We start from the raw sequence: 24900 nt of genomic DNA on the forward strand, positions 1-24900 counted from the left end.
CTCGCAAATAAAGCGTCAGATTGCCCACGATAAATACCTCTTGATCTTTTTAAATCTTGGTTTATTGCGTTTTCTTTTAGGAAAAACCTTATTTCTTAAATTTTATTCACCAACCAAACCGAAAGTTTTATTTCAGATAATTTTACTAACGTTTAAGTATATTAAGAATAAAGATTTCAAGGATTAACATTATTTAAACAGCATTCCAGTTCACGCCACTGGATTGCAAATGGGATAATAGGTATACCGTGTTGATTCAAGTTCGACGTCCTGATTCTAGTAAATATAGAAGTTCCAGTATCGACGTTAACATAGTGGAATAACGCGTTACTGGAACGAAATTACTGGACATTATTACTGGCATTGGAATTGGATGTTATTATTTTTTATTTTTACTATTTATTTGCACACCACTAAGAAGAATCTAAAAACAAAGACAGAAAGAGCAATATTCAGCATTATCGCCTTGTAGGTCTCTATCTTTATCTTATTGGATAGGAAATTTGAATTCAGTGATGAATAACAAATGAAAAGTACAAGGTGAGTAAAATTACTAAAATAGGTACTTTTGAGAAAATAATTTTGCTATCGGCGACGAAACCCAACCTTGAAGTACACCAAGACTTCCGAATCGAGGTAAAAAATTATATACCAGTCGCATTTAAAATTGCCTTACAAATTCATACTATTTTTTGAATGTTAAAGTTTATCTGTTGAACAAAAATCATTTACAAACAGTATATGATTTTTTTTTAACGTTACAACAGTTGTTTAATAGGTTACAGTATCGAATGCGATTGTAAGGTCTATTTTGTAATAGAAATCAATTACAGCCGAAATCATTTGCATTGTATAGAACACATTTTTTATGTTTATCTCAAAGGAAACGAGGAAGTAGTGAAAAAATGTCAATCACTGCGTTTGTAACGACTTCATTATGTATTTTGATTATGCACAGCGGAGTGGAAGGAAAAAAATTTAGGGAAGTGAAATATCAATTAAACTGTTGATAAAAGGACAAACTAATTCGTAGGGAAATACGCAGAGTGCTTAAGGTAGGTAGTGGTAACTTAATGCTACTCGTTCAACCTTAGCTACTTGAGGAGGTTAGATAACAGTTCATATTAAATAAGTACTTTACAGCAGCGGCCAAGATAAGAGACCATCCATCAATATGGACGATCGTGTGAATGTGGGCTGAGGCGAAGCCGAGCCACACATACGCAGGTCCATCAATACCTAGTTGTGGTTAAGGCTATCCAAGCCTTTACCAAGCCGATTGTATAAGATTGTATATATGTCATAATCTGTAATAATCTGACGTTGGATTTAAAAACGGGTCGATCTTTACTCCAAACATGGATACCAAGGTTTTTTTAATTCGAAGTGGCTTGCTGCGAAGGAGGTTACTTATCATAAGTTTTTTAAAATTCGAATATAAAGCTGTTTATTAAACAAAAAACCAAAGAACATTTTTACTCGAGAAAAATTATTGTCTTTTGACATTAATTGTGTAAATTAATTGTAATTGACAAACTTAGTTCAAGTAAAGAAATATTTGAGAAAAGTGTTATACGAGCCTTGGCCACAGCCAACAGGTAGGAATTGATGGACTTACATTTCGGCTTAGCCTCGGCCCTCATTTACATATTCATCCAACAATGCCTCTTGTTTGGCCGATGCGGTAATGTCCTATTATTTGAAACCTAGTTTACATGTATTTTTGAAGAGTATTATTTGTGACTCTAATTGGTTGAGAATACAGATTCTGTCTGAGAATAAAATTACTCCTTTTTATGAGTGTTTATTTCCTGGTTTAGTTTATAAGGCAAGCTATTCAGTAAAGTCAGCACTACAGAATCCAGGGTCTGCCTGCCGTACAGATTGTTACTTTGGGGAATAATGAGTTTGGGTTTGAGTGGTTCATTTAATCCAGAAACAGAGACCTAAAAAATAGTCAAAGGATTCACTTTTTTAAATCGAACACTATATATCGATAAATCTCAGCATTTTTATAATCGTAATTGTTTATTACAGACTGTACGGGAGCTATGGTGTTACGCTCGACCGTGTCAATAGGAAGATCTTCCCCCAAGCAGGTGATCGTGTTCGTGGACCGAACAATCATCTTTGGAAGTTGTATACATCAATTTTAGTGAACACTTTGCTAGCGCGATGCAGGATTTTTATGGCGCCATCTAGTTTGGTAATGTGGAGACCGCTAAACAGTCAAATATAGATTGCTGCTTCATCACAATGGAATAAGACTCCAAATGAAAACGCTATTATATATAGCTGTACATCGGATGCTATGACCTTCATCAGCATCAACTCATAACGGCCCACACCAGGATCACCTAACAGAATGAGAAGAGTTTAGGTCGTAGTCATGTCTAGCCACGTGCGGATTGGTATCATCCAGGTTTCCTCACAATAATTTCCTTCACCGTTAGAGCAAGTGATATTGAATTAAATTGAAAACGGATCTAACTCCGGAAAGTAAGGTACACCTAAAAGAGAAGACGAAGTCACTATGCTACCACCGCTGTGACCTTAAATACTTTGTATTACGCGCTATCATTTCAAGTATTATCGTTAACTTATTGTCGCCTAGTGCGTCATTAGTATTACGGTTTTGTATGGAATATTTAGTGCTAGCAAATTACATAATAGCGACGATACTTAATGGTAGATTAAGCGCGAAATCCTAATTATCGTCTTGTGTAATATTAGTCTCCAAATAGCACCAACAAAATATTTTTATCTAATATTTGCAAACTTTATTAGCGCCAACACCTTATACGATTGTGCCGATCATGTACGAAGGACGTGATTAATACACATTGACTCGCCTTAAGCCTATTTTGATAATCTTTATAATGAGTGTCACTGTCAGTAATACCATCTAATTTGCCCTTATTATGATAAATATACTACGACAAAACACAAATCGCCATCTAGCCCCAAAGTAAGCGTAGCTTCTGTTATGGCCACTAAGATGACCGATGAATATTTTATCAATAAAATACAAAGATCCTTATAATATTCAGATAAACACCGAGACACTCAATAACATTAATGTTCATCACACAACCAGTTTTGGACTCGGAAAGAAGGTTCACTGCCCACCGCGCTAATCGGCCGTTCGAATAAGTATCGTAGTTTTAGTTCCCATTCTATTTTTTCTTCCTGATTTTATTTAATTATTTATAGTATATATATATCTATACTTATAATAAAACTGTAACTGGAAGATTTCTACTGAGTCCAAAACCGATTTTTATTTAATTGTTGTCTGTCTGTCTGTTCGGGCATCACGTGAAAACTACTGAACGGATTTTACTAAATTTTGGTTCTTTGCTCGACTAGGGAATCGAACCAGGACTTCGTTATCCGTTATCCAACACGTTATTTAACTAACAATCGCGGTAGTTAATTTGGTCATGAGGTTTTAAAAAAAAAGATTTTGTTCCATTGTGGTTTCTTTATAAACAACTCAGAAATAGACTTCATCTAGTTTTCTGAGGCTTGAGGAAAAGATTTTAGCGTGTCAAGTGTTCCAAGTTGCGGCCCCTTTGCACCGGCGCGGCAGTAATGAATACGCGTTATTGACCTTGCATACCAACATCTACCTCTCTCTGATTCCGGAAATGATATTTTAAATTTGAATGATTCTAACAGGCCTATTTTACTCCACTTCAAATGTAATACTAAAAAACTGTACCTATTAAACAAATTACCTTTTCTTGGGGTTCTATATTACACCCAAACATCTACATATTAATAGATATCTACAGCTGGTGAAATCAGCTACATACAACACCTTGGAAAGAAAGTCTGAACGCACGAAACGCATGAGAGGAGCTGCTAAAGCCACACCGTTCACAGTAGCTTTCTGTTAACGCACGAAAAAGATGGCGTATTAGGGCGCTTGTACACGCTAAGAAAAAACGCCGGGCGTACCTAAGAATTCGTGTCGTAACTAGAAAATAACTGTGTACACTGCTCGCAGCGGTGCACGAAAAAAAATCTTGTCTGCGCAAGACACGACGCGGCGAACGTTGTTGCGGAGCGGCGGGGGGGCGGTGTAGTAGGGTTGAGCCAGCCCAGTTTTTGTTGTGCGTTGTGCGTTTGGTGTGGACGTGTATTGCAGCGTAGAGTACAAAATGGCTGATGAGTTACTTATAACTTTAGTAGAAGGACGACCGGTATTGTGGGACAAAACTTTAGACATATATAAAGATAAAAGACTCACATACGAAGCATGGAGAGAAATATTTACTATCTTAAACAAAGACTTCGACGAAATGACAAATGTCAAAAAAAATGAATATGGTAAGTACATACAACATATTACTATCTTTTTACAATTTTCAAAAATACAGATTACTAGATATATTCTATATAGCTATATATTATTATAAATATTAATCATTGTCGTTACCCACATTAAATACATCTACAATAAAAGATTTAAGTTGCAAGCAATCATAAGTTCAATAGCGCTAAGTAGCATACGGACACGGCTTTGCTAAAAACGATAATGACTAATACTTATAATAAAATACGTATAAACATGAAAAAAAATATAACATGTAATTGTTTATTTAAACAATATGGCAGGTAAGAATAATTCCTTGTTTCACACTTTTTGGATTAAAATTTAGTAGTCGGGTTTTAGTTTTAGAACTTATTTTTTATGTGTATTTATCTTGCCATGGCAGTGATCCTTCATCAGAGGAAAAATATTCAGTATATTTTTGACGAATTTCGTCTGCTGTGAGATTATTGCCTTCTAAATGCAATGGACTATTTAATCGGTCTCGATTGATTAAAGGCTCAACGTGACCTTCTTCTGTATGAATAAAATTTTGCAAAACGCAAGTAGTTTTTACAATAGCAACTGTTAAATCGAGACTTAAGTTTAAAGATCGGTGCAGAATTCTCCATTTGTTGGCCATTATTCCAAATGCACACTCGACGTATCTTCTTGCCCTTGTCAAGCGATAATTAAATATCTTTTGTTCTTTTGTGAGTTCGTTACCACCGTAGGGTCGAAGTACGTTAGCATGAAGTGCGAAAGCTTCATCAGCTACAAAAACATATGGTAATATATAGTTAGTATTTATTATAGAGCATGGGGATGGTATGTTTAACGTATTGTCAACAAGTTTTTTCCAAAACTGTGTTTCTTTGAAAACATTTGAATCACATTCTTTACCATACGACCCTACATCAATAAAAATGTAATTGTAGTTGGAATCCACAATAGCCATGAGAACAATAGAAAAGAAATGTTTATAATTTAAAAACATTGATCCACTTTCTTCGGGTTTAATTATTCTAATATGTTTCCCGTCCAGTGCTCCAAGACAGTGTGGAAAATTGGCATTTATTTCATATCTTTGTGCTATATTCAACCATTCTTCTTGTGTTGGCATCCGCATATAAACTGTAGATAATTCTGACCAAATATGATGAGTAACTTCACGTACAATGTTCGCTATTGTTTTTATTCCGATTCGAAAATCGAAATGAAGACGTGCGAAGGTATCTCCAGTTGCCATGTATCTGTAAAAAATTGTAACAATGTCTTAGAGCAAGAACACACTTGCAACTTGCAGTGCGATTAATTGCAAGTGTGTTCTTACTCTTACAATGAGGTCATTTCCTTTTTTATATGAAGTTTATGTCTACTTGCAATAGATGGTACCTACTTTCTAACGGTAGTTCGTTTTTTGTTTCAGCAAAGTCTACAGCAAAAAAATGGACAAGTTTGCGAGATAGGTGGATGAAATGTCACAGAAGACTTAAAGAAATGAAATCGGGATCGGGTGCTAAGAAGATTCGTAAATGTGATTTTTACGACGAAATGTTATTTTTGACAAAAATTGTAACACGCCGAGACACTGAGTCAAATATACCCGAAACAACAAACGTGGAAAAAAGTCCCGTAGAACATACACCGATCGCGAAAAAAAAGAAACAGGATGTTAGCGAGGTGGACAAAAATATGGCAGAATTTATAAAGGCTGTTACCAAAGAAGAAGAGAGCCGTGCCATGTCATTTTTTAAAAGTATAGCTCCGAGTGTTGATAAGTTCAGTGATGAGGAAATGGTGGATTTCCAGTTTGAAGTTTTAAAACTTGTGCGTTCTACGCAACAACGAAAGGGAAGTGATGTTCAGCATCAATGGAGTACTGAGTATTACAAAACAACGCAGCCTTCTACGTCGTCATTTAACGTACCCGGCCCATCATACTCGACTCGACCAGGTTACAGTACTCAAAAATCTACATCCATTGAATTTGACACCGAAACTATTAGTAGTGTGGAAACATCGCATACAGATGAATTTCACTTTGACTTTTCTGAAGAATATGAACATGTGGAGTCTGTTGAATTTGGAAACATGTAACACTTCAAAGACATTTATTATTGTATAACGTTCAAATCAATATGCTTAAAAAAATTACTTACCTTAATGTTACGGCCAATCTAATGTATGGAGGAATACTTTCTCGCATTTTGGTATTTTCATGTCGTATATTATTTTCTATTGTTGTCAAAAGCTTGTCAAACGTAGACATTTTCATGCGAAAATAATCCACAAATTTTTCCTCATGTTGTCGCATGACACGGTAAAGGGTAATGAACCCGCCAAACCCATTTTTCTCTTGTATAATTGGATGAACCCAGTAAAGTCTCTTGTTTTTTGTTTCCTTTTTTATTTTGTTATAATAATAATATGCAATTATCATTCTTTTTTGCTTTGTAGTTAACATTTATATAAATAAACGAAACTCACTGATTACACTTGTTATTACTTGCGCGCCCTACGCCCGACTGTCGACTGCACGAAAAGAATCGTGTCGTGTACACGTTTCCATTGGTCTTGTCTGCGGAAGACACGAAAAGTTTTCGTGTGTGGAACAGACAAAATTCTTGTCGTCTACACGAAAAATTTGTCTTGTCTGTCGCAGGAACGGCAAATTTTCTTAGCGTGTACAAGCGCCCTTAGTTGCACTGACCGTGGACAACGTGCTCTACAAGGCAGCGAGGAAATTTAAAGGCTAAATTAGAAACCTCTAAAGTTATCCAGTTACTGACCTCGATCGATTAATTTTTACAAGCACCTAGGCCTCGCTTATAAATTACTCTTTCTTAAAAATCAATTATAAATTTTCTCCATTTCAATCTAGCCTATTTATGAATTTAATGAGTAAATTAATGTTGATTTATGAGTATCTGTTGTGTTTCTATCTAGAAAGGGACGGCGTACGTGTACTTCAGTGAAACAAGCCAGCCATTAGCACACTGATTAGTATATTATAAAGGTAGGCGGGTCGCAGCCCGCACACATAGGTATATCTATATAACAGTATCTAATATAATAATTCATCAACAACCCTTCGCTTGCCTAACACCAGGCTCGGGTGTCCTCCGACAATGAGAGGCCGTAGTCCACCACGCTGACCCAGTGCGGATTGGTGAACCACCCTTGAGAACATTATGGAGAACTCTCCAGGATGCAGGTGTCCTTAAGATGTTTTCCTTCACCGTTAAAGCAAGTTATATTTTAATTACTTAAAATGCACATAACTTAGAAAAGTGCTGGGATTCCAACTCGGCCCCCCGAACGTAAAGCCGAAGTCCTAATCACTGGACCATCTTCGCTGCAAATAATATAATATAATCCCTACTAATATTATAAATGTGAATGTAAGTTTGTTTGTTACGCTTTCATGCAAAAACTACTTAACCGATCCTCATGAAACTTTGTACACATATTCTTGGAAGTGTTAGATAATTATATAATTATTCGATCCGATCTAAATAATTATTTTTGTTATAATATGTATTTTTATTTTGCCCAAACTTTGTGTAGATCTGATGAATGTGGTTGGAGATAGAGGACAGAACTCCTCAGCGGACCACAGCAAACCCCTCATTTAAGGCTTAGCGATGCTGAATACTTTAGTTTTTTTTAGAACTACAACTAAATTGAATGCCACATCAAAAAAAATTCAAACGCAGACGAAGTCGCGGGCAATAGCCAGTAGGTATATTCATTGACGTTTTTTCATAATAACTACCAGAATCCCCGCAACATCGCCCGTATTCAACTTCTGATAAGTTTACCATAAAAACATACTTTTACTTTTTTATTGTTAGTTATTATTATTGACAGACTAAGCAGACGGGCTACAATATCACGACCTTTTTGTTGACACATGGATCGTGATAATGCACGTATTATATCTTCAGTAATGACGTCATGCCGTTAGAAATGGAAGATTATATTTACGAGATTGTACCGTCTCACTTACATAGGTCAAGCAATAAATTACAAACAACTATATTAATACATAAATCGCATTGACGGTTAGATCTACGATTTATGAATTTCTTAACGAGAAGGATGCTTTGAAGCAGGGCGGTCCGCTCTCATCTCTCACAAGACAGAAAAATTCTAAAGATTGTTAAACTGTAAAATGATGCTGACAAAGTACATTATGTTGAGTTTCTTGCCAGCAAGATCTCGGTAGAACCTGCCTTCCGAACCGGTATAGAGTCAGTACAAAAAGACCTACTTGATTTTTCAAAAGTGCTTATAAATTACCTGAAATTGCCTACTTGAAATTTTTAAGTATTTTTATTTCTTTGGTCTAGTCTGGTGGACGGCTTTGGTAGCCGCTAGTTTCCACTCTTTCTACTATTTGTTGATTTAACCGAAACCGACGTTCACACAATTCTTCTTCAAAGTTGTAACTAGCGATACTGCCACACATATCTAAAATAAACAGTTTTTACTGGAAACCAAAACGCGGACAAATTCGTGGGAATCAGCTAGTAACATAATAAATTAGAAGAAATGTAAAGCGATTTTAGTACTCACCTGCAAATGGAACCATTTCATAAAACACCCCTCATTTCTAGCAATAATTCAACGTAGCAATTGAAAAAAATTACTGGCGAATTAAAAGATCTACATTCGTGCAAAATTTCAAGGTAACTAAGAATTACCGGTTTTTATGATGGCAAGTGTTGTTGTGGACATGTTGTATGAAAAACGCTTTACTTTATCTTTTTAATATGTTCACTAAGAAACTTTTGATGGGCTTTTAGATACTATTTGGGATAGGTTTACTTGAAACCTACCTAGACATAATTGCTCAAAACTTCCTTACATATGCATAACGGACTAACAAATAAAAAGTTCTGTAACCTAAAAATAGACCCATGCCCATAAAAGTCTGCTTAGCTTATGATAAGTTAAATCTCTTCATTAAAAAACAGAATACTTATTCACCAACTTGTCTGCTCAGCGTGAATATACTTAGTTGATAAAGGTAACGATACCAAAAACTTAGGAATTCTAAACGGGGTTGCCTTGCCTAAGCTTTCTGAAGTGTTAGGCATTAAAGTTTTTACTTCTGCACGATAATATGAAGGCAACTTACGACCTATATACGTTATCGTTTCTTTTGTTACGACCTCCAAAGTACAGGGTCCAGTCTCGTTTATTGTATCCAGCAAACCTCTGCGACTCGCTTGATGTTGCAGCTTACCTAATGGGTGTACCAATAATTTGCTTTAGATACGTGGGGTCGTCGTTGGTCAATTTTCAGTGCTTCTTACCCCAAACTTTATCATTCTAGTTTCATAGCGGCTTCAGCTATGTTAGCCTGTTTAACTAACTAAAAACTAAGGGGCAGAACCTTAGTTTTTAGTTAGTTAAACATTGTGATGTGATGTTCTTATTTTCTCTTTATGTGGCTCGAGCGTCTCTATGAGGTTAATAGTTTAAAAGGACCCCTCTAAACTTATATAACTTCCACATTTTTGTGTCGTATGTATCCAGAGTCCCTTTGCGATCGCATGATGTCGTCATTTCACCTACCAAGACATAGAGGTATGTCATATGTGAGATGTTCAAATTTCTGATCTTATAGTCAGTCCGAGCTTGGCCCTCTACGTTGCCCGCTGAGAGACTTTTAGCCTTTTTTTTAATATTCACTATTGATCGATCATTGATGATGATGATGATTAATGTATTTAATTAATATTTATTTTAAGATAATTGATTTTAGACAGACACGGTCAACGGATTTTAAACTTTGTTGTGGTTATGATGAAGATGATTTTGTGATAATATATGATAACAATGATCACGACACAGTCACTAGGCAGTTAATAAGATGGAAACACATAAACAGTGAATCATTAGGAAAGGCAAACAGTTACAAAGATGCAATCTATATCAAAGTTTATCACTCAATGGTAATTAATATTCTAGATATGATACATATTATGTAATCCATGCCTATTGTTAATTGCTTCAGCAAGTAATCCCACAGTAAATTATCACGGGGATGTTATGGATATCAAATTTCAGATCTGGATATGCAGGCGGATGTAACACTATAGCGGTATTAGGTACGTTAACGGTAAGTAATGGGAGATCTTTGCCCATATAGATCAGCAGCTCTTCCGATATTTCAGATTACCTACTCACGATAATCTCTCCAAAAGGTTTAATATTATACCTTTACTTCTTTTCGTCCTTATTTCACGCTTAACCAAGACGGCACATTATGTCTTCTCTTTTCACTCAGTTATATCTCCGTCAGCCGTCGTCTCATATCCACTCTATAATATCCCCTTTCTAGGTCTACCAGAAGAGGCGTTAAATATTAAGGACCAACCATGGTTTTTTGCGCTGGTTAAAAATACTGAGCCAATGAGATAAGTAGCTCGATATTCGATATAAGTAGATTTTAAAGGTCCTCGTTTGGCTTGGTATTTCCTGCTCCTTTGTTTTACTGCATAGAGCAATGCAAGATCACCATTTTCCAAGATCAAGGTTTTCCGTGGTATGTGGCTAGCCCATCGCCACTTCAGCTTTGCAACTCGTTGAATTGTAAAGGTAACACTAGTACTTTTATCGATCTCCTAACAATGTTTCCCGTCGAAGGAGATAACACTATTTTAAGCACCTTTCAATTTAGTTAAGCTTAGAGATTTATGCATAACCGAACTAGCATTCAAAAGTTACAACAGGTTTGTGCAAAAAAACACAAAATAACCCGTTTTTCCAGTTTGCTTCTACCTCAGATATATTTTGTACTCAATTTGCAGGAAAACGGCAATAATCATTTGTATATTTTTGCGTACCTCGCAATTTTTAAAAGTCGTATTTTTGTAATCACATAATATAGAAGGAAAACTGCAATAGGAAATCGTATAAATTTTTAATCTTTATGCTTAAACTTTGCGTATTTATAAACAGTCACATCTTTCGTCTTTTTATCATAACAACCTTCTCCGGTGCCTTAAATGGACAAGGCCTCTTTTTGTTTCAAATCTGATTCGCGTTTGGCTCGTAGTTTATCTCATCGCTAGTTGCTGTTTTGCCATAAAGGTTAACTAGGGACATCGTGCCAGTATTATTATATTTTGCTACATGATGGCTGCGATTTCTTATGCGTAGTTAAATTTGATTTTCCATCAGACCAAGTTATTTTAGCTTTATATTAGCTTCACCTGTTTGTTTGTTTGTATGTTTAAAACCGACTCTCTCAGACTTGATTTTTTATTTAAACTGTGAAGATATATCGAGGACGAATGACAATACACTAATTTGATAAGATCATTCCATTTTTCAAAAAAGAATTTTGTTACTTTATAAAATCTTAATTCTCTATAAAATCTAATCTATACTCGATAAGGCAGGAATGATGTTAGTTTTTATTTTCAGCCATTAGCTTTAGCCGTTTTCTCTTATATGAACCAATTTAATGGTAAATGGGTAACCGATTAATTTTGTTCTAATAAAAATTTAGTTTCCGAAAAACTAATGGTTTCATAAATAAACTAAATTAAAAGGTGGAAATTAGTTTGGTATTTTATATCAAGCCTGTTGTTTTTTCTTCAATTTAATCTGGCTAAAAAGTTGCTTTCATCCTGTACGCTTTTCACAAATAATATGATGTGACATCATATTGCGATCCCTTATTTTTAAACAAGATTTAATAGCTTTTTTTATACTCAAAAAGTTAAAGCCTAAATACAACATGAATAGTTTTTTAAGTAAACCTTCTTTGTCTTAATACTAACAATTATAATAATACCCTACGGGTCACGAGGTTCCAAGTACTATTCCGGAAAATTTTAGAAAAAAAAACGGACTGGCGGAGAAAATAGGAAATTGACGATGAATGAAGTAGCGTAGTGAGTCTATGCTCTAAAACCCTTTCCCCTATGAGAAAGGTGGCCCATTGAGTGAGAGAGCGAGTCAATTTATGACAATAACTATCTATATAAATAGGCAACATAACTCCTTAAACCTTTTTATTTAAATCTTATACTCGTGCAATAGAAGCAAATGCAGTAAGTACAATCGTACGATGTTTTGCATACACATTACTCTATGCAAATGAAATTGCTGAAGCGTTAAAAATTATCAACTGCTTCCTATTGTATGATGTGGCATTGATCCGAACAATGATCATGGAGTTCGGAAGTTCTACGTAATACTTATTAGGTTGAGGCAGTTAAAATTTTGCATTTTTGCGCTAGTTATCTTTGAATGCTTATAGTATTTTAGGTTTTGAGACTTCAATCCATTCACTCTTATCAATAGTCTACAACTGACCAATGCTGGACTAAATGCCTCTCCCAACTGGAGGGTTTGCCAGCTTGGAGATCGCAGTAGTAGTGGCACAGAAGCCCTGCTGCCCGTCCTCCGTTATATACCTACTCTAAGTCGCCCCGCACGACGACCGCGCGAAGGGATGTCTGATCAAACGTCATATATAAACGTGGATAGTGAATAGAGTTCTTTTTATTTCTGAAGTTATACTTCTTTTGGCGCTTTAGGGAAAGATGATGAGAGTAAATTTTTAGTTAAAGTTAGCTATAGTCAACATTTTAGTTTTCAAATAAAGGTTTGACAGTATACACTTCCAATTACTAAAGTCGGCGGGCTCATTCTGGTGGTTAGACTGTTTCAGTTGTACAAAAAACCCAAATTTAATATTATGAAAATTAAGCTTCATTTGCTATACTCCGCGAAAAGCAGGAGAATCTGTATGGTATAATTTATAATTCCTTCAATACTTATACTCCTCAAAGTTTGAACGAAATCAGACTGTTTGAAGAGCGTCAAAATCAAGTCCAAAGGAGTTTGTGACTACATATACACAGGTGTAGCTAATATGAAGCGTGTAAAAAGAGATTCTCGCGCCAAACGCAAACTGTCATTCGAAAAGTAGTTCAAGCAATGACCGAGCGAGTAACAATTTTATCGAAAAATAACGTAACTCCTCAGACAACAGAGATATTTATTATGTATAGATATGTACCTACTATAATAGGTCTTAAGTGGGCGTGCGAAGGTAAGTGCGCCTAATAGGACGTACATTGTAACACACTAATAAGTGTAAACGTCTCACAAAATCGCCCGTTACGGCTGGCACATTAGCTAATATAAACGGCTGTATCAATATATGGTGACGCAATCGTAAATGTTGTGTATTCTATGAACTCAAAACATTTCGAGCAACTTATACCAATAATGTTGAAAAGCTAAATCCATCCCTCCGCGCTAATATTATAAATGTTTGTTTGTTTGTTATTCCTTAACGCCCTATCTCAGCAACTTATCAACTTGATTTATTGCATAGAGTAACTCGAAAGTATGGAGAGTAATATAGTCTATTCGATAGAAGCAGGCGTTACTTTGCGGAAATCCATTAATTTGCCATACTCCGCGAAAAGCAGGAGAATCTGTATGGAGTAATTTAAAATTTCTTCAATCCTAATGCTCCACACCAAACAGATCTTCGGCAATGTACCAATGTACAATGAATAATTGTTAACTATTATAAATTACACCACACAGATTCTCCTGCTTTTCACGAAGTATAGCAAATTAGGCTTAATTTTCATAATTATATAGTCTACATTTAGTTGCAAGAATGCAACCGTTGGATTTGTAAAACACCTTAAAAAAGCGCGGACGAAAAACGCGGGCTAAAGCTGATATTATAAATGTGAAAATGTTTTTTTGGAAAATAGTTTTATTCAAATTCGGTACATTATGAAATGAACACAACAGACCATAAACAATCCTAACAAACTCAACACGAACTATAATTATTTTCCCAATCTCAAATATGAATAATGAATATTAATATTTTTTTTTTGATGAAAGTACAATTTTTTTTTTTTAATTACCCTTGAACCCCAAATTAGGATATCCCGTGTCTTGGGGGTTTGTTTGTCCTTTATTAACGTCGTGTCTTCCACCAATCGACTTGATTTTTGGAATAGAGTTAGTTGAACACGGCTGGTTTCTTTTTATCCCAGAAAAACAAAACGTTCTCACAATATATTTAATAACCGATATAAACGGAGACGAAGAACGCTGGCAAAAACTAGTTATAACTTTTTTGTTTCAATCCTTATCTCCGGTATCTACTACATGTCGGATCTGAAAAATCTTTTTTGCATTTGAATGCCTAAGGTGTGAGGAATTACGGCCTAAACCAGTCTCCTTTGGAGAGGAGACCTGTGCTCTGCAGTGAGCCTTTGAAGGGGTTGATAATGATGACTATGCCTACCTACACACACAAACACATCGCCTAGTTAACATAGTTTTTAAATATTATCAAAACTAAGCTTAATTTGCTATACTATGCGAAAAGCAGGAGAATCTGTGTGGTGTAATTTATAATTTCTTCAATCCTTATACTCCACACCAAACAGATCTTCGGTAATATACCCTATACACACGTTTCGCTCCGAAACCGGAGCATCATCAGGAGATGTTGACTTTACATTGAATAATTGTTAAGTTCATTGTAAAGTCAACAAGAAATTATAAATTACACCACACAGATTCTCCTGCTTTTCGCGGAGTATAGCAAATTAGGCTTAGTTTTGATAATATATCATGGATTTCCGCAAAGTAACGCCTGCTTCTATCCAATATAATTTTTAAAGTTTTTCAATTATTATTTTATGCATGGAAAATGTATAGCCACAAGAATTATGAAAATTCGCAGATCTGGCGTTTTTGTCTGGCCCGGTTACATTTTCCACCAGAGTTTTATACGAAAATATTACGACATAGTAATAAATCGTTGCAGGGAAAGATCAAGACATCTGATGCGATGTGATCACAACTGCCAGCAAGGATCTGCAGAAAACCGTTTATTAAAAACCGTCACGTTATATTGTTTTACGACAACCATCGAGGAAAATGTATTTTTTTTCCTGCTTTCGTGACATTATCTATATTTTAACAATTGTTACCTCTTAGCTAGATGAGTTCATTCAAGGTTTTGATGCGAATATCGTTTTGTTAGTTTTGTGAAAATCTATAATTTTCCCTAGGTAAGATGTACCTTCTCTGTATAACGTGTAATTGAAAACTTTAGAGATACATTAAGTACTGTCTCTAAGACTTATCTGTGAAGCCTTAGAGACAGTACATAATGTAATCTAGTCGTTTTGATTAAACCACTGCCATAGCTTTAAATCAGACTCAGCCCTAACATAACATGCAAAATTAATATCATGCGACTCCTGTCACTCGATAAGCTACGCGTCGCGTAGTGCAGGTACTATGCGCGTGTCAGTTTTCATGTTTTGAATTCGTTTGTATGGAAGATAAATATGCTTCCTTATATTTATTTTAATATGATTTTGTACAGGGTTATTCCTTATGAAATATACTTATGTACCTATCCTTAAATTTATTTAGTTATTCCGTTACACGTTGAAACGTGAAATGTGAAACTGTACATAGGCTGTACTTAAAGCTTTAATTCAATCCCTTGGGTACATGTTATCCTGGTACTTTTACGGGAAAAAAAATTAATAATATGTCCATCTCCGCTGTTTGCCAGTTTCAATAAGATGGACAAAACATAGGCAACAAACAAACAGAGACATTTATAGACATTTTTTCCTTATTGGATTTTATTAAACAATATCACTTAAATCGCGAATAACCTGCTGCATTGGAACAGCGTAGTAAGCGATGAGGCCAGCTCTATATCCCTGTCCTATAAATAAAGAAGCTAAGCAGGCAGTGAGTGACGGTGGTGTGATGAGAATTCAAACATACACAGGACAGGACCTAATAAATCGATCTTTAGAAGTTAGTCAAATGCGAAAGTGTGTCTTTCTTTACGCCCTTACCAAGCAATCAATCAACTTGATTTTTGGAAGAGAGTTAGTTAAAGGAACGGAGAGTAACATAGGCTAATTTTTATCAAAGGAAAACAAACGATTTCATCGGGATTTGTAAAAAACCTGGACAAAGTACGACGGACAACGGCTAGTATGTACTCGTATGTATATATTTATCCAGTTAAATGTTTACAATTTCTATACCCTAACAGCGTAGTGAAAGGCTTATTTACGATCATAAGATACCTTTTTTTTTGTCTTGGTGGAATAGCTTTATGGCTAGCTGTCCTTTTGGGCAGGAAGGAGTGTATATTTTTGTGACTCGTATACCTAAAAACCATTACGGCATGTCCCTTTCGTGCCCGTGGAACCCGTTGTAAACTTCCCGGACTTCTGTAGGTACCTAGCTTTCTAACCGGTAATAAGAAGTTATAAGATAATATTATATTGCGCCAACCTTAAAGAGCGATGGCTTCGGGAACGGTGGTTGCAGTCAAACTTACAGTTTTATCCAACAGGTAGCTGCCGGGGAAGATCAGCGGAATGTACGCGATCATGTAGATCATGGACGTCCAGTACACGGTGATGCTGCTGACCCCGTAGTACTTGACGATCGCGTCCTGAATTATGGTGTACTGTATCCATTGCATCGAGTTAGAGGCCGAGTACAGCACGAATATGAACAAAACCAGCCATCTAATTGGAAATACTTTGTATTCCACCGGGCATTTCTTGGTAGGGGACTCCACCCCTCCCTTTTCAGCGACCCCATCCATCACGCTACCGCACACAGCTTCCAAATTTTTCGAATCCGTCATCCTCTTATTATGTAAATACTCGTATATATCTCAATATTATTATTGTCGCTAGGAAGAATATATTTTGGCTACTCTAAACCTATATGGCACGTAAATTTCGACTAAAGTCTACATAAAAATATCGATTTTTTCACTAATAAATATCTTTAATTATTTATATTGTTTATTATCTGTGGTAAAGCTAGGAATAATGAAATGCTATTGTCAGTTTTCCCGCGAGCTCAACTTTTTTTTCAGAGCTGTGATGTTGAGGTAAATGCGAGCGAGACGCGCGGCCGCCCGCTGTCGACTGTTTTCCATTTGAACCATTTTCCTCGTTCGACGGCCAACGGTGTGAGGTCTCCCTTTACACCCTTCATAAAACTACATATTTACTCATGAGCGTGGCATGATCGGATTAGATTTCAGAAAGTTGCAAACTAAAACCCGACTTGCCGAAATGCTAATTGGGCACTTTTCTTGCAATTTTTAGTTGCCTAAATAAAATTGTAATCTAGCCAAAGTTATCATTAATCCATACTTATCTAGTACGTTCTATTCAATAGAATGTTTGGAATAGTTCTGTTAGAAAATTTTAATCAATCATCATGTCACTACAGGGTATCTTCCCACAATAAGAAAGGATTAAGGTCGACTTAAGAAATAACTTAATGACTTTTTGCTTAACAGGACACTGAGTCTGAAAGTAAGCTAAAGGTCAACCAATTACAAGAAGGACTCAATCAACAGGGTCCCGACGAGAAAATATGACACAAGAAAATAGCTGACTTCTATCATGATTAAACTAACCGTTTAAAAGGCATCACACACACCATTGCCATGACTAGACTAGACTCTGAAATTATTGGTTTCGTTTTTGCTTGGTGCTTAAGATAAGGTGGGGGGTGGGTAAGAAAGGTATAAAAGCTACACATTTGGCGATTTTTTTAGCTAACAATTATTCAATATAAAGTCAACATCTCCTGAGGATGCTCCGGTGTCGAAGCGAAACGTGCATTGCCGAATATCTGTTTTGTATGTAGTATAAAGATTAAAGAAATTATAAATAACACCATACACCATCTCCTGCTTTTCGCGAAAAATAGCGATCTATTCAATAAATAATCTTTTTGCTATCATTATTATCTCATGCAACGAAACACGGCACTTGCTACACATATTAAACGAACCCAAAACCTCAAAGCTGTTACACGAAAGGACGTCGCAACGGTTTATCTACGAATCTATTAATACTCTGAGCACCATAACAATGCCTTCTTTTATTTGTCTATTATTTGAAAAAATTACATTTTCATATTTTTGCCAATACTGTTACGTATCCGATGTTAGTAAAACAAATGTCTAAATGTGTACAACGCCTTATAATTCTTTTAATGTGAACCGCAAGAGAGTGGGTAGGGACGGCTTCCGCCGTGCGTGTTTCCTGCCACTTATAAATTGTGCATCTTAGCAACATGAGGGAAACGATGGGAACACAGCAGCCTAGCGAAGCAAGTTCTTCACATTCCCAGTACCTCACGCGCGCGGTTGGTTGACGGTTGAGTATTTTTAGCCACTTCGTTATCATCATGATCATGGAGTGCTCGTCCGGGGAAGTACTATGACGCCATGTATATTACTGCCGCTAAGCAGCATTGTTGTAATGCTTTTATAGTTGCTGGGCGTGGTTGCCCTGTAATTACCGGAACCAGTCAACATCTCCTACTTAACTATATTACTTAACAATTATTCATTGTAAAGTCAACATCTCTTGAGCATGCTTCAGAGTCATGGCGAAACGTGTGTAGAGGTTATAAAGATCTATTTGGTGTGGTGTATAAAGATTGAAGAAATTATAAATTACACCATACAGATGAATTTTCTAAATTTTGGAGTCCCTCTAAAAATTTCTTACAAAATAGCCGCGGACAATCTGACCTCCAAAAAAATACTCTAACTTGCTGCCCCTAGACCAGAAGCTGGGTACGCCCACTGTCCCATCGATGCTTACTGTGGCGGTCTCCACATTACATAACTAGATGGCGCTACTAAAATCCTACATCGCGCTAGCGAAGTGTTCACTAAGAATGCCTATATATACAACTTCCAAAAATGAAAGTTCGGATACGAGCGGGAGTCCCTCAGGGCTCCGCGCTCTCCCCACTTCTATACGCGCTCTTCACGAGCGACATTCCCCGCGACCTACCGGCGACGGTCAAACTGGCCCAATTCGCCGACGATACCGCTCTCTTTGCGACCGATCCCAAAAAGAGCAACATTGCAAGTCGACTCCAAAAGGCGCTCCACCTGCTGGGCAAGTGGTTCCGCCTCTGGAGGATCGAGGTTAACCCCGAGAAGAGCGCAGCGGTGCTCTTCACGGGCAAACCGAGAGGCCGCTTCACGGTAAACCCCGCAGAGGTCACCCTCTACGGGCGTCCCATACCCTGGCAAGACAAGGCCAAATACCTGGGAGTAACGTTCGATCATAGAATGAGCTTCACCGCACACATTCGCAAGGCCCGCAACAAGGCTGCGTATGTGATGGGTCGTCTCTATCCGATGATTTGCCGCAAAAGCAAATTATCCCTCCGTCACAAGGTAACCTTGTATAAAACGTGCATACGTCCCATTATGACATACGCCAGCGTCGTATTCGCCCATCGCCCTCACAGCTCCTACAGGAGCTTTCAAGTCCTGCAGAACAAATTTATGCGTATGACCACGGACAGTCCGTGGTACATGCGCAACGTAGATCTCCACCGAGACCTCGATCTTCCCACCATAGCCCAGTACATGAAAACATTATCAAAGACCTACTTTGAAAATGCAGTCCGACACCCCAACCCCCTAGTGGTCGAGGCGTCCACTTATACCCCCGTCCCCGACGTCGAACCAAAGCGGCGACGTCCGAAGCATGTCCTTGACGACCCTGACGACAAAATAACTACCGACAACGTGTCCCAACAACACACACACACGCAACATTCACAGCGTCTTCGCCGGCGAAGACGAGGGCCCCGATTTCTGACGTCATCCGGACGTGGATCCTTACCACGGTCACGGGGGCGTTCGGACTAAACAATGATTAGTCCAAAAGTCCACCAACAGTCAGATTAACGTCGAACCGAGCCGAGGTCCGAGTCCTCGCAGGAGGCACCCTCGGGTCGACGTCTCCCATACTCCCCCCGATGTCGTCGAGCCCTGGGGCTCTTCTCATGGCGAGCTTTCGCGCTCGCCCCACTCCCCCGGTGACGCCGTAGCAACCCCTTAGGTGGTTATCGGCAAGTGTCCTTCCGAAAAAGCAAAAAAGAAAGTTCGGACCTCGGTCCCCGAGCACGATCACCCGCTCGGAGCAAGATCTTCCTATTGTTACGGTCGAGCGTATCACCATAGCTCCCGTACAGTGGTGGCCCCTACGTGATGACGCACACCCGACGTGATGACGATGACCGCTCCTGCGGATATCCGCGCCTGAGAATGATATGAGCAAACGCTTCAGGAGGCGCAAACTGTTTGTGATACCTGCCGCGCGCTTAGAATCGCGTGCTTGCTCGCCAATACTTCGCACACTGCCTGCGATCAATTCTGGATGATACAACTGGGCCCCAAGTCTGCTATTTTACAAGATTTGTCATTATGACACCATTCCATTGCAATCCAATTATCATTGTGCCCAAAGTCGCTAGTCTACTAAATTCACAATGGTCTTACAATTGGATTGTAATTGGATGATAATTGCATTGTGGTAGAAAGAGAATCAGTGTTGCCATTTGGTCAAACTGTGTTTGAGAAGTAAAATTAAAAAAACTACCATTAATTAATAATGTCCAATTAAGCGAATTTTTGATTAGAAATATTTTTAAATGTTATTGATTTGTGTTCTAAAGACGAACTTTGTATCACATTTGGTAAAACAATCGAAGGAACCCAAAAAACAAATATTTTGTGTGCCAAATTTTGTCAAAAATAATTATTTTTAATCTGTAACTGTCGAATTGACATTAAATTTCATTGACGTTATTTTGTGCTAGTGAAAATATATAAATTATAATCAAAACAAACAAAATGCTCCTCATCGAGCAAACTTCGTCGCTGCTTTTGGAGAGTTAGACAGATCAGCCTGGACACTGCAGCTGTACCAATAACGGACGTTGCCAGGCGAAGCGACATTGGGTTGCGTACCTACGCTCAAATTTTATAAATAAATTCCCACTGAAGAGCGAAAGTAAGTAATGCAATCTTGTACTGTTTAAGCATGATATGAAGTCTAAGTAGGTATCAAATTGGTGTGTTTCCAACAGTATCTCTGGTAATTTAATTAAAAAAAACACAAATATGGGGAGTAATCAAAAATTTAATAAAATTCTTAAATTCTTTATTCATGTACGCTTATCACAGGTGCTAATGAACTTGTACTTATCATGGTGGTGCTAACTACATTTTTTAACTTAAAACTAAAGCTAGGAGGTTTTCATTCCATTCTATTTTCTTTTAAAATTTTTATCTTTTATTAACTTGTGGACCCACTTAAGGTATTGCACAAATTGTGACCAGCATCCCTGTAACAGAGTAAAAAATTGTTGTAGAATAATTAAAAACAATAGATTAATAGGACAAAACACTATGTTTAACCCTTGGAACACATATACTCATAATATATGCCTTTGTCCACAGTCTTTTGACAAGAGCCTGCTGCAGTGCCCAACCTTCAAGCAGACCCTGGTTTACTCGTTGAAGTCTCTGTGAACCAAGTCCTTATGTGATAGAGCTTTCCAACTCAGCTCTAATCGTGAACAAAGTGATTTGCTGTTATCAGTTGAAGAATTCTGTCCTCTATCTATAAGGAACTTCATCAGATAAAATAAATAATTCTTGGAATGAATATAAAAAGGGTAACAATAAAGGTTTGGATTTCAAAATGAAATTATATCCTCCTGCTTTTATTGGAAGCCAGCTGAAGAGTCTTCATTTTTTACATGTATTCATTTGTAAACTAAATTACTGTAAATAAAAATCATTGTTCAGTGTCTTATCTTTATTAACTTGTATTATTTGTCTCCTCATAGATTTATAAAAATAATTTTAATAACACACAAAAGTTAAATGCCTCTTGCAGAAGAATTGCTTTAATTGTGTTGTGGCTTTTATATTGTGCCAAACACAACATGCATTTGCAATCTTGCCAGCAGTGCAATTGTTTAGAGCAAGTATGCATTATAATGCATACTTGCTCTAAACAATTACCAGAAAAAGATATTTGGAAATAAAACACTTGACCATCAAACTATGTACATGATTTACTACAGTTTTCAATCTAGGAGACCCTAACATGCTATCTAAAGCATTTTATTTACTTTACCTGAAACATTCTTCCAATATACTTTTACAGCGCTCTACTGTATTGCATACAGTCACAAGTTTCATGCATAGAGTAGTGTGGTATATCTCCCCTCTATAGTATTTAAGTTGTGGTCATCATAGTTTTCCACAGAGGAAAAACTCACCTGAAAATCCAACCAACATTAACCTTGACGATTAAAAATCTATATTGGAATGAATTAAAAAAACCTAAAATAAGTAATACCTAAAAAAAACCTCATGCCCCATTATCATTTAATGGAGTTAAGTGTTGGCTGAGTGGGTGACTCTGCCACACATTGGAGTTAAGAGCAGAGCCTGGGTTGCAGGCACAATATATTTAAATCTGCGTCACAGATTGTTAAATAAATTGAAGATTATTGGCTAGATATATCACATAATATTAAAATATGAGTTCAATATTAAAGTTACTATTATAACAGTTAGGGAATGGAATACCTTAGTGTTATAATATTGCCTTTCATGAACATTTGGCCTTATTATTGCCACATGTGTCCCATCTATGATATCTGAAGTAATTTTTTTCATAGAAGCTGAAAAAGCATTCTTCTTGGTAAAGTACTCAGCATATAACTGGTAAAATATAATTTCTTCCTTCATCCATCACTCCACTTCAGCATCCTTATCACTCTGGACATTTAACACTTTTTATTAAATTTGGTGTTAAGCACCTCCGTTATTTGTCCCACAGCTCTTGAGGCAGTGATCTGAGAAACATTGTGGGGGGCTCTCTGCCCAATCGTTAATCGTTTTTTAGAGCCAGATGCATAAAATGCTAGTGCTACCAGTAACTGCAACAGAAATACCAGCATTACAGCCATGCCATCATAACTTATTCTGAGATATAGGTACTATACTTAATTAAAAAGCAACGAAAATTAAAGTTGTTTTCTTACCGTGGTTTGGGAATGCCTAAGTGGAGCGAGCGCCCACACTTGACTCATTACAGTCTGCTTCCCAAGCAACTTCTTTTTTTATAAATTCCGCATCGGGAATATCCTAAAGTAGTCTACATTGTTTCTTAGCAAGCTGCGGGCTCGACGGCGCCTGCTACGCTTAATCAAATGGTATTGAAGAACATCAATAGTCTTAGCCAACTTAAAAATATTCCACCTTAATCTGAATATTATGATCTCACACTTCACAATTTAATTGTAATCAACAATAATATTGCTAAAAGGCAATGACTGCAGAATTGCGTCTCAATGGTCTCACAATGATCAATAGAACTGTCAAAATATTAGCAGACTACCAATTCGTGCGATCATTGAATTGTCATTGTGCAGCAGACTAGCAAATGTTCATTGAAGTGTCAGTGGTTTTCCATCGGAAAATCATAATGACACCATAATGACACCATTGTGTTAGCAGACTACCAAATATGCCAAAATTGACAATTATGAAGTCACTGATCGATCACTGACACACAATTGTAATAGCAGACTTGGGGCCCTGATCGTGATGTGTTTTCTGATGAGTGGATAAAGATTGCAAGTGTCGGGAGGTTTGTGCGAAGTCGGCGTTAATAATTCATCAATCATTCATTTAATTTGTATTTCTTTTTAAGATTTAAATTTATTGTTATCGTTGTCTGTGTTTTTTTAATGAGTGTAATGAGATTCTGGTCGTTCTTATTAATAATAATAATAAATAAATAAATAATGAATAAATCAATCAACACTTCTCTCACACAAAATGAAATCTTTGTATAAAACGATTGGAAACACTTCAGTACCTACTGACAGTGAATATATCCGTACATAATTTCCGGAATATTTCCTAAACAATTCCGGAACAATGCGTCCGTTCCGGAACAACATCGCTCCTAATATTCGGGACGTTTGTCATTGTTCTCTCATTACATTGGAGCAGGGAGAAACAGTGAGTGATTAATACCAAAATTATTTCATGACATAAATATAAGGATTATTTATTGGATTTCCTTTATTTGGTTTTTCTTTTATCTCATTTATTATTGCATATTATTATTATTATTATATCATTTTACCCGCATTTATGTTATAGTTCTGGGCGTGCAACTCAATGTAACGCCTGCTTCTATCCAATATGTAGATATATACTATTTCAAAGGAGAAGAAAGTATCTACCTACTTAGTTAGTCGTGTTTTAATTTTTAACTTGTGAACCTCTAAAACCACCCGAGTTCACAGCCGAGACTCGAGTAACAAGATTAGCCACTCTGCAAAAGCTCACAGTGCCTCATCCAATGAATATTTTGCCTTTTTGAATTCCCTAATCTCCAAAAATACGGACGTAAATCGAATTCGGTGTATAGCTTCGTGATTGGATAAAATACGCTTTATAAACGGAGAAAGATATCATTTTATGGACACTGATTGGTTTGGGACGTAATGCCATGAAATTGTTAAAAGGATTTATCTTTTAAGACATTTTGTCCCCCATGATGTTGTGGTCTTATAAATCGGAGTTCCCGGGTTCGAACGGGGAATTATTTCTGGAATTTCTGGTCAGGTGGAAAGCTTCGGTAGTTGCTAGTTAC

General features: G+C 36.8%; 3 protein-coding genes across 4 annotated transcripts in view; 1 reads left to right on the plus strand and 2 right to left on the minus strand.

The window, feature by feature from the left end:
- The window catches only part of LOC120630423 (feline leukemia virus subgroup C receptor-related protein 2), a 56688-nt gene that overhangs the window by 17868 nt on the left and 13920 nt on the right, over positions 1 to 24900 (minus strand). Inside the window, exon 1 of one of the 2 annotated variants that reach the window (XM_039899662.1) lies at positions 16707 to 17153. The exons of the other annotated variant lie outside the window; for it this stretch is intronic. Coding sequence (XP_039755596.1) covers positions 16707 to 17021 — 315 coding nt within the window. The 5' untranslated portion in view covers positions 17022 to 17153. Of the gene's footprint in view, positions 1 to 16706; positions 17154 to 24900 lie in introns of those variants that run through there. 2 annotated transcript variants of the gene reach the window in all.
- LOC120630446 lies at positions 3934 to 6487 on the plus strand. Its single transcript, XM_039899686.1, has 2 exons — positions 3934 to 4335; positions 5748 to 6487. Exons 1-2 carry the CDS (start codon positions 4167 to 4169, stop codon positions 6416 to 6418), a joined length of 840 nt encoding a protein of 279 aa, XP_039755620.1. The 5' UTR covers positions 3934 to 4166; the 3' UTR covers positions 6419 to 6487.
- LOC120630436 (protein ALP1-like) lies at positions 4379 to 7019 on the minus strand. The gene is made up of 2 exons (XM_039899675.1): positions 6481 to 7019; positions 4379 to 5571 (listed from the first exon to the last, which is right to left on the minus strand). Exons 1-2 carry the CDS (start codon positions 6783 to 6785, stop codon positions 4698 to 4700), a joined length of 1179 nt encoding a protein of 392 aa, XP_039755609.1. The 5' UTR covers positions 6786 to 7019; the 3' UTR covers positions 4379 to 4697.

The sequence above is a fragment of the Pararge aegeria genome, chromosome 2 (assembly GCF_905163445.1).
Source record: "Pararge aegeria chromosome 2, ilParAegt1.1, whole genome shotgun sequence".
NCBI lineage: Eukaryota > Metazoa > Arthropoda > Insecta > Lepidoptera > Nymphalidae > Pararge > Pararge aegeria.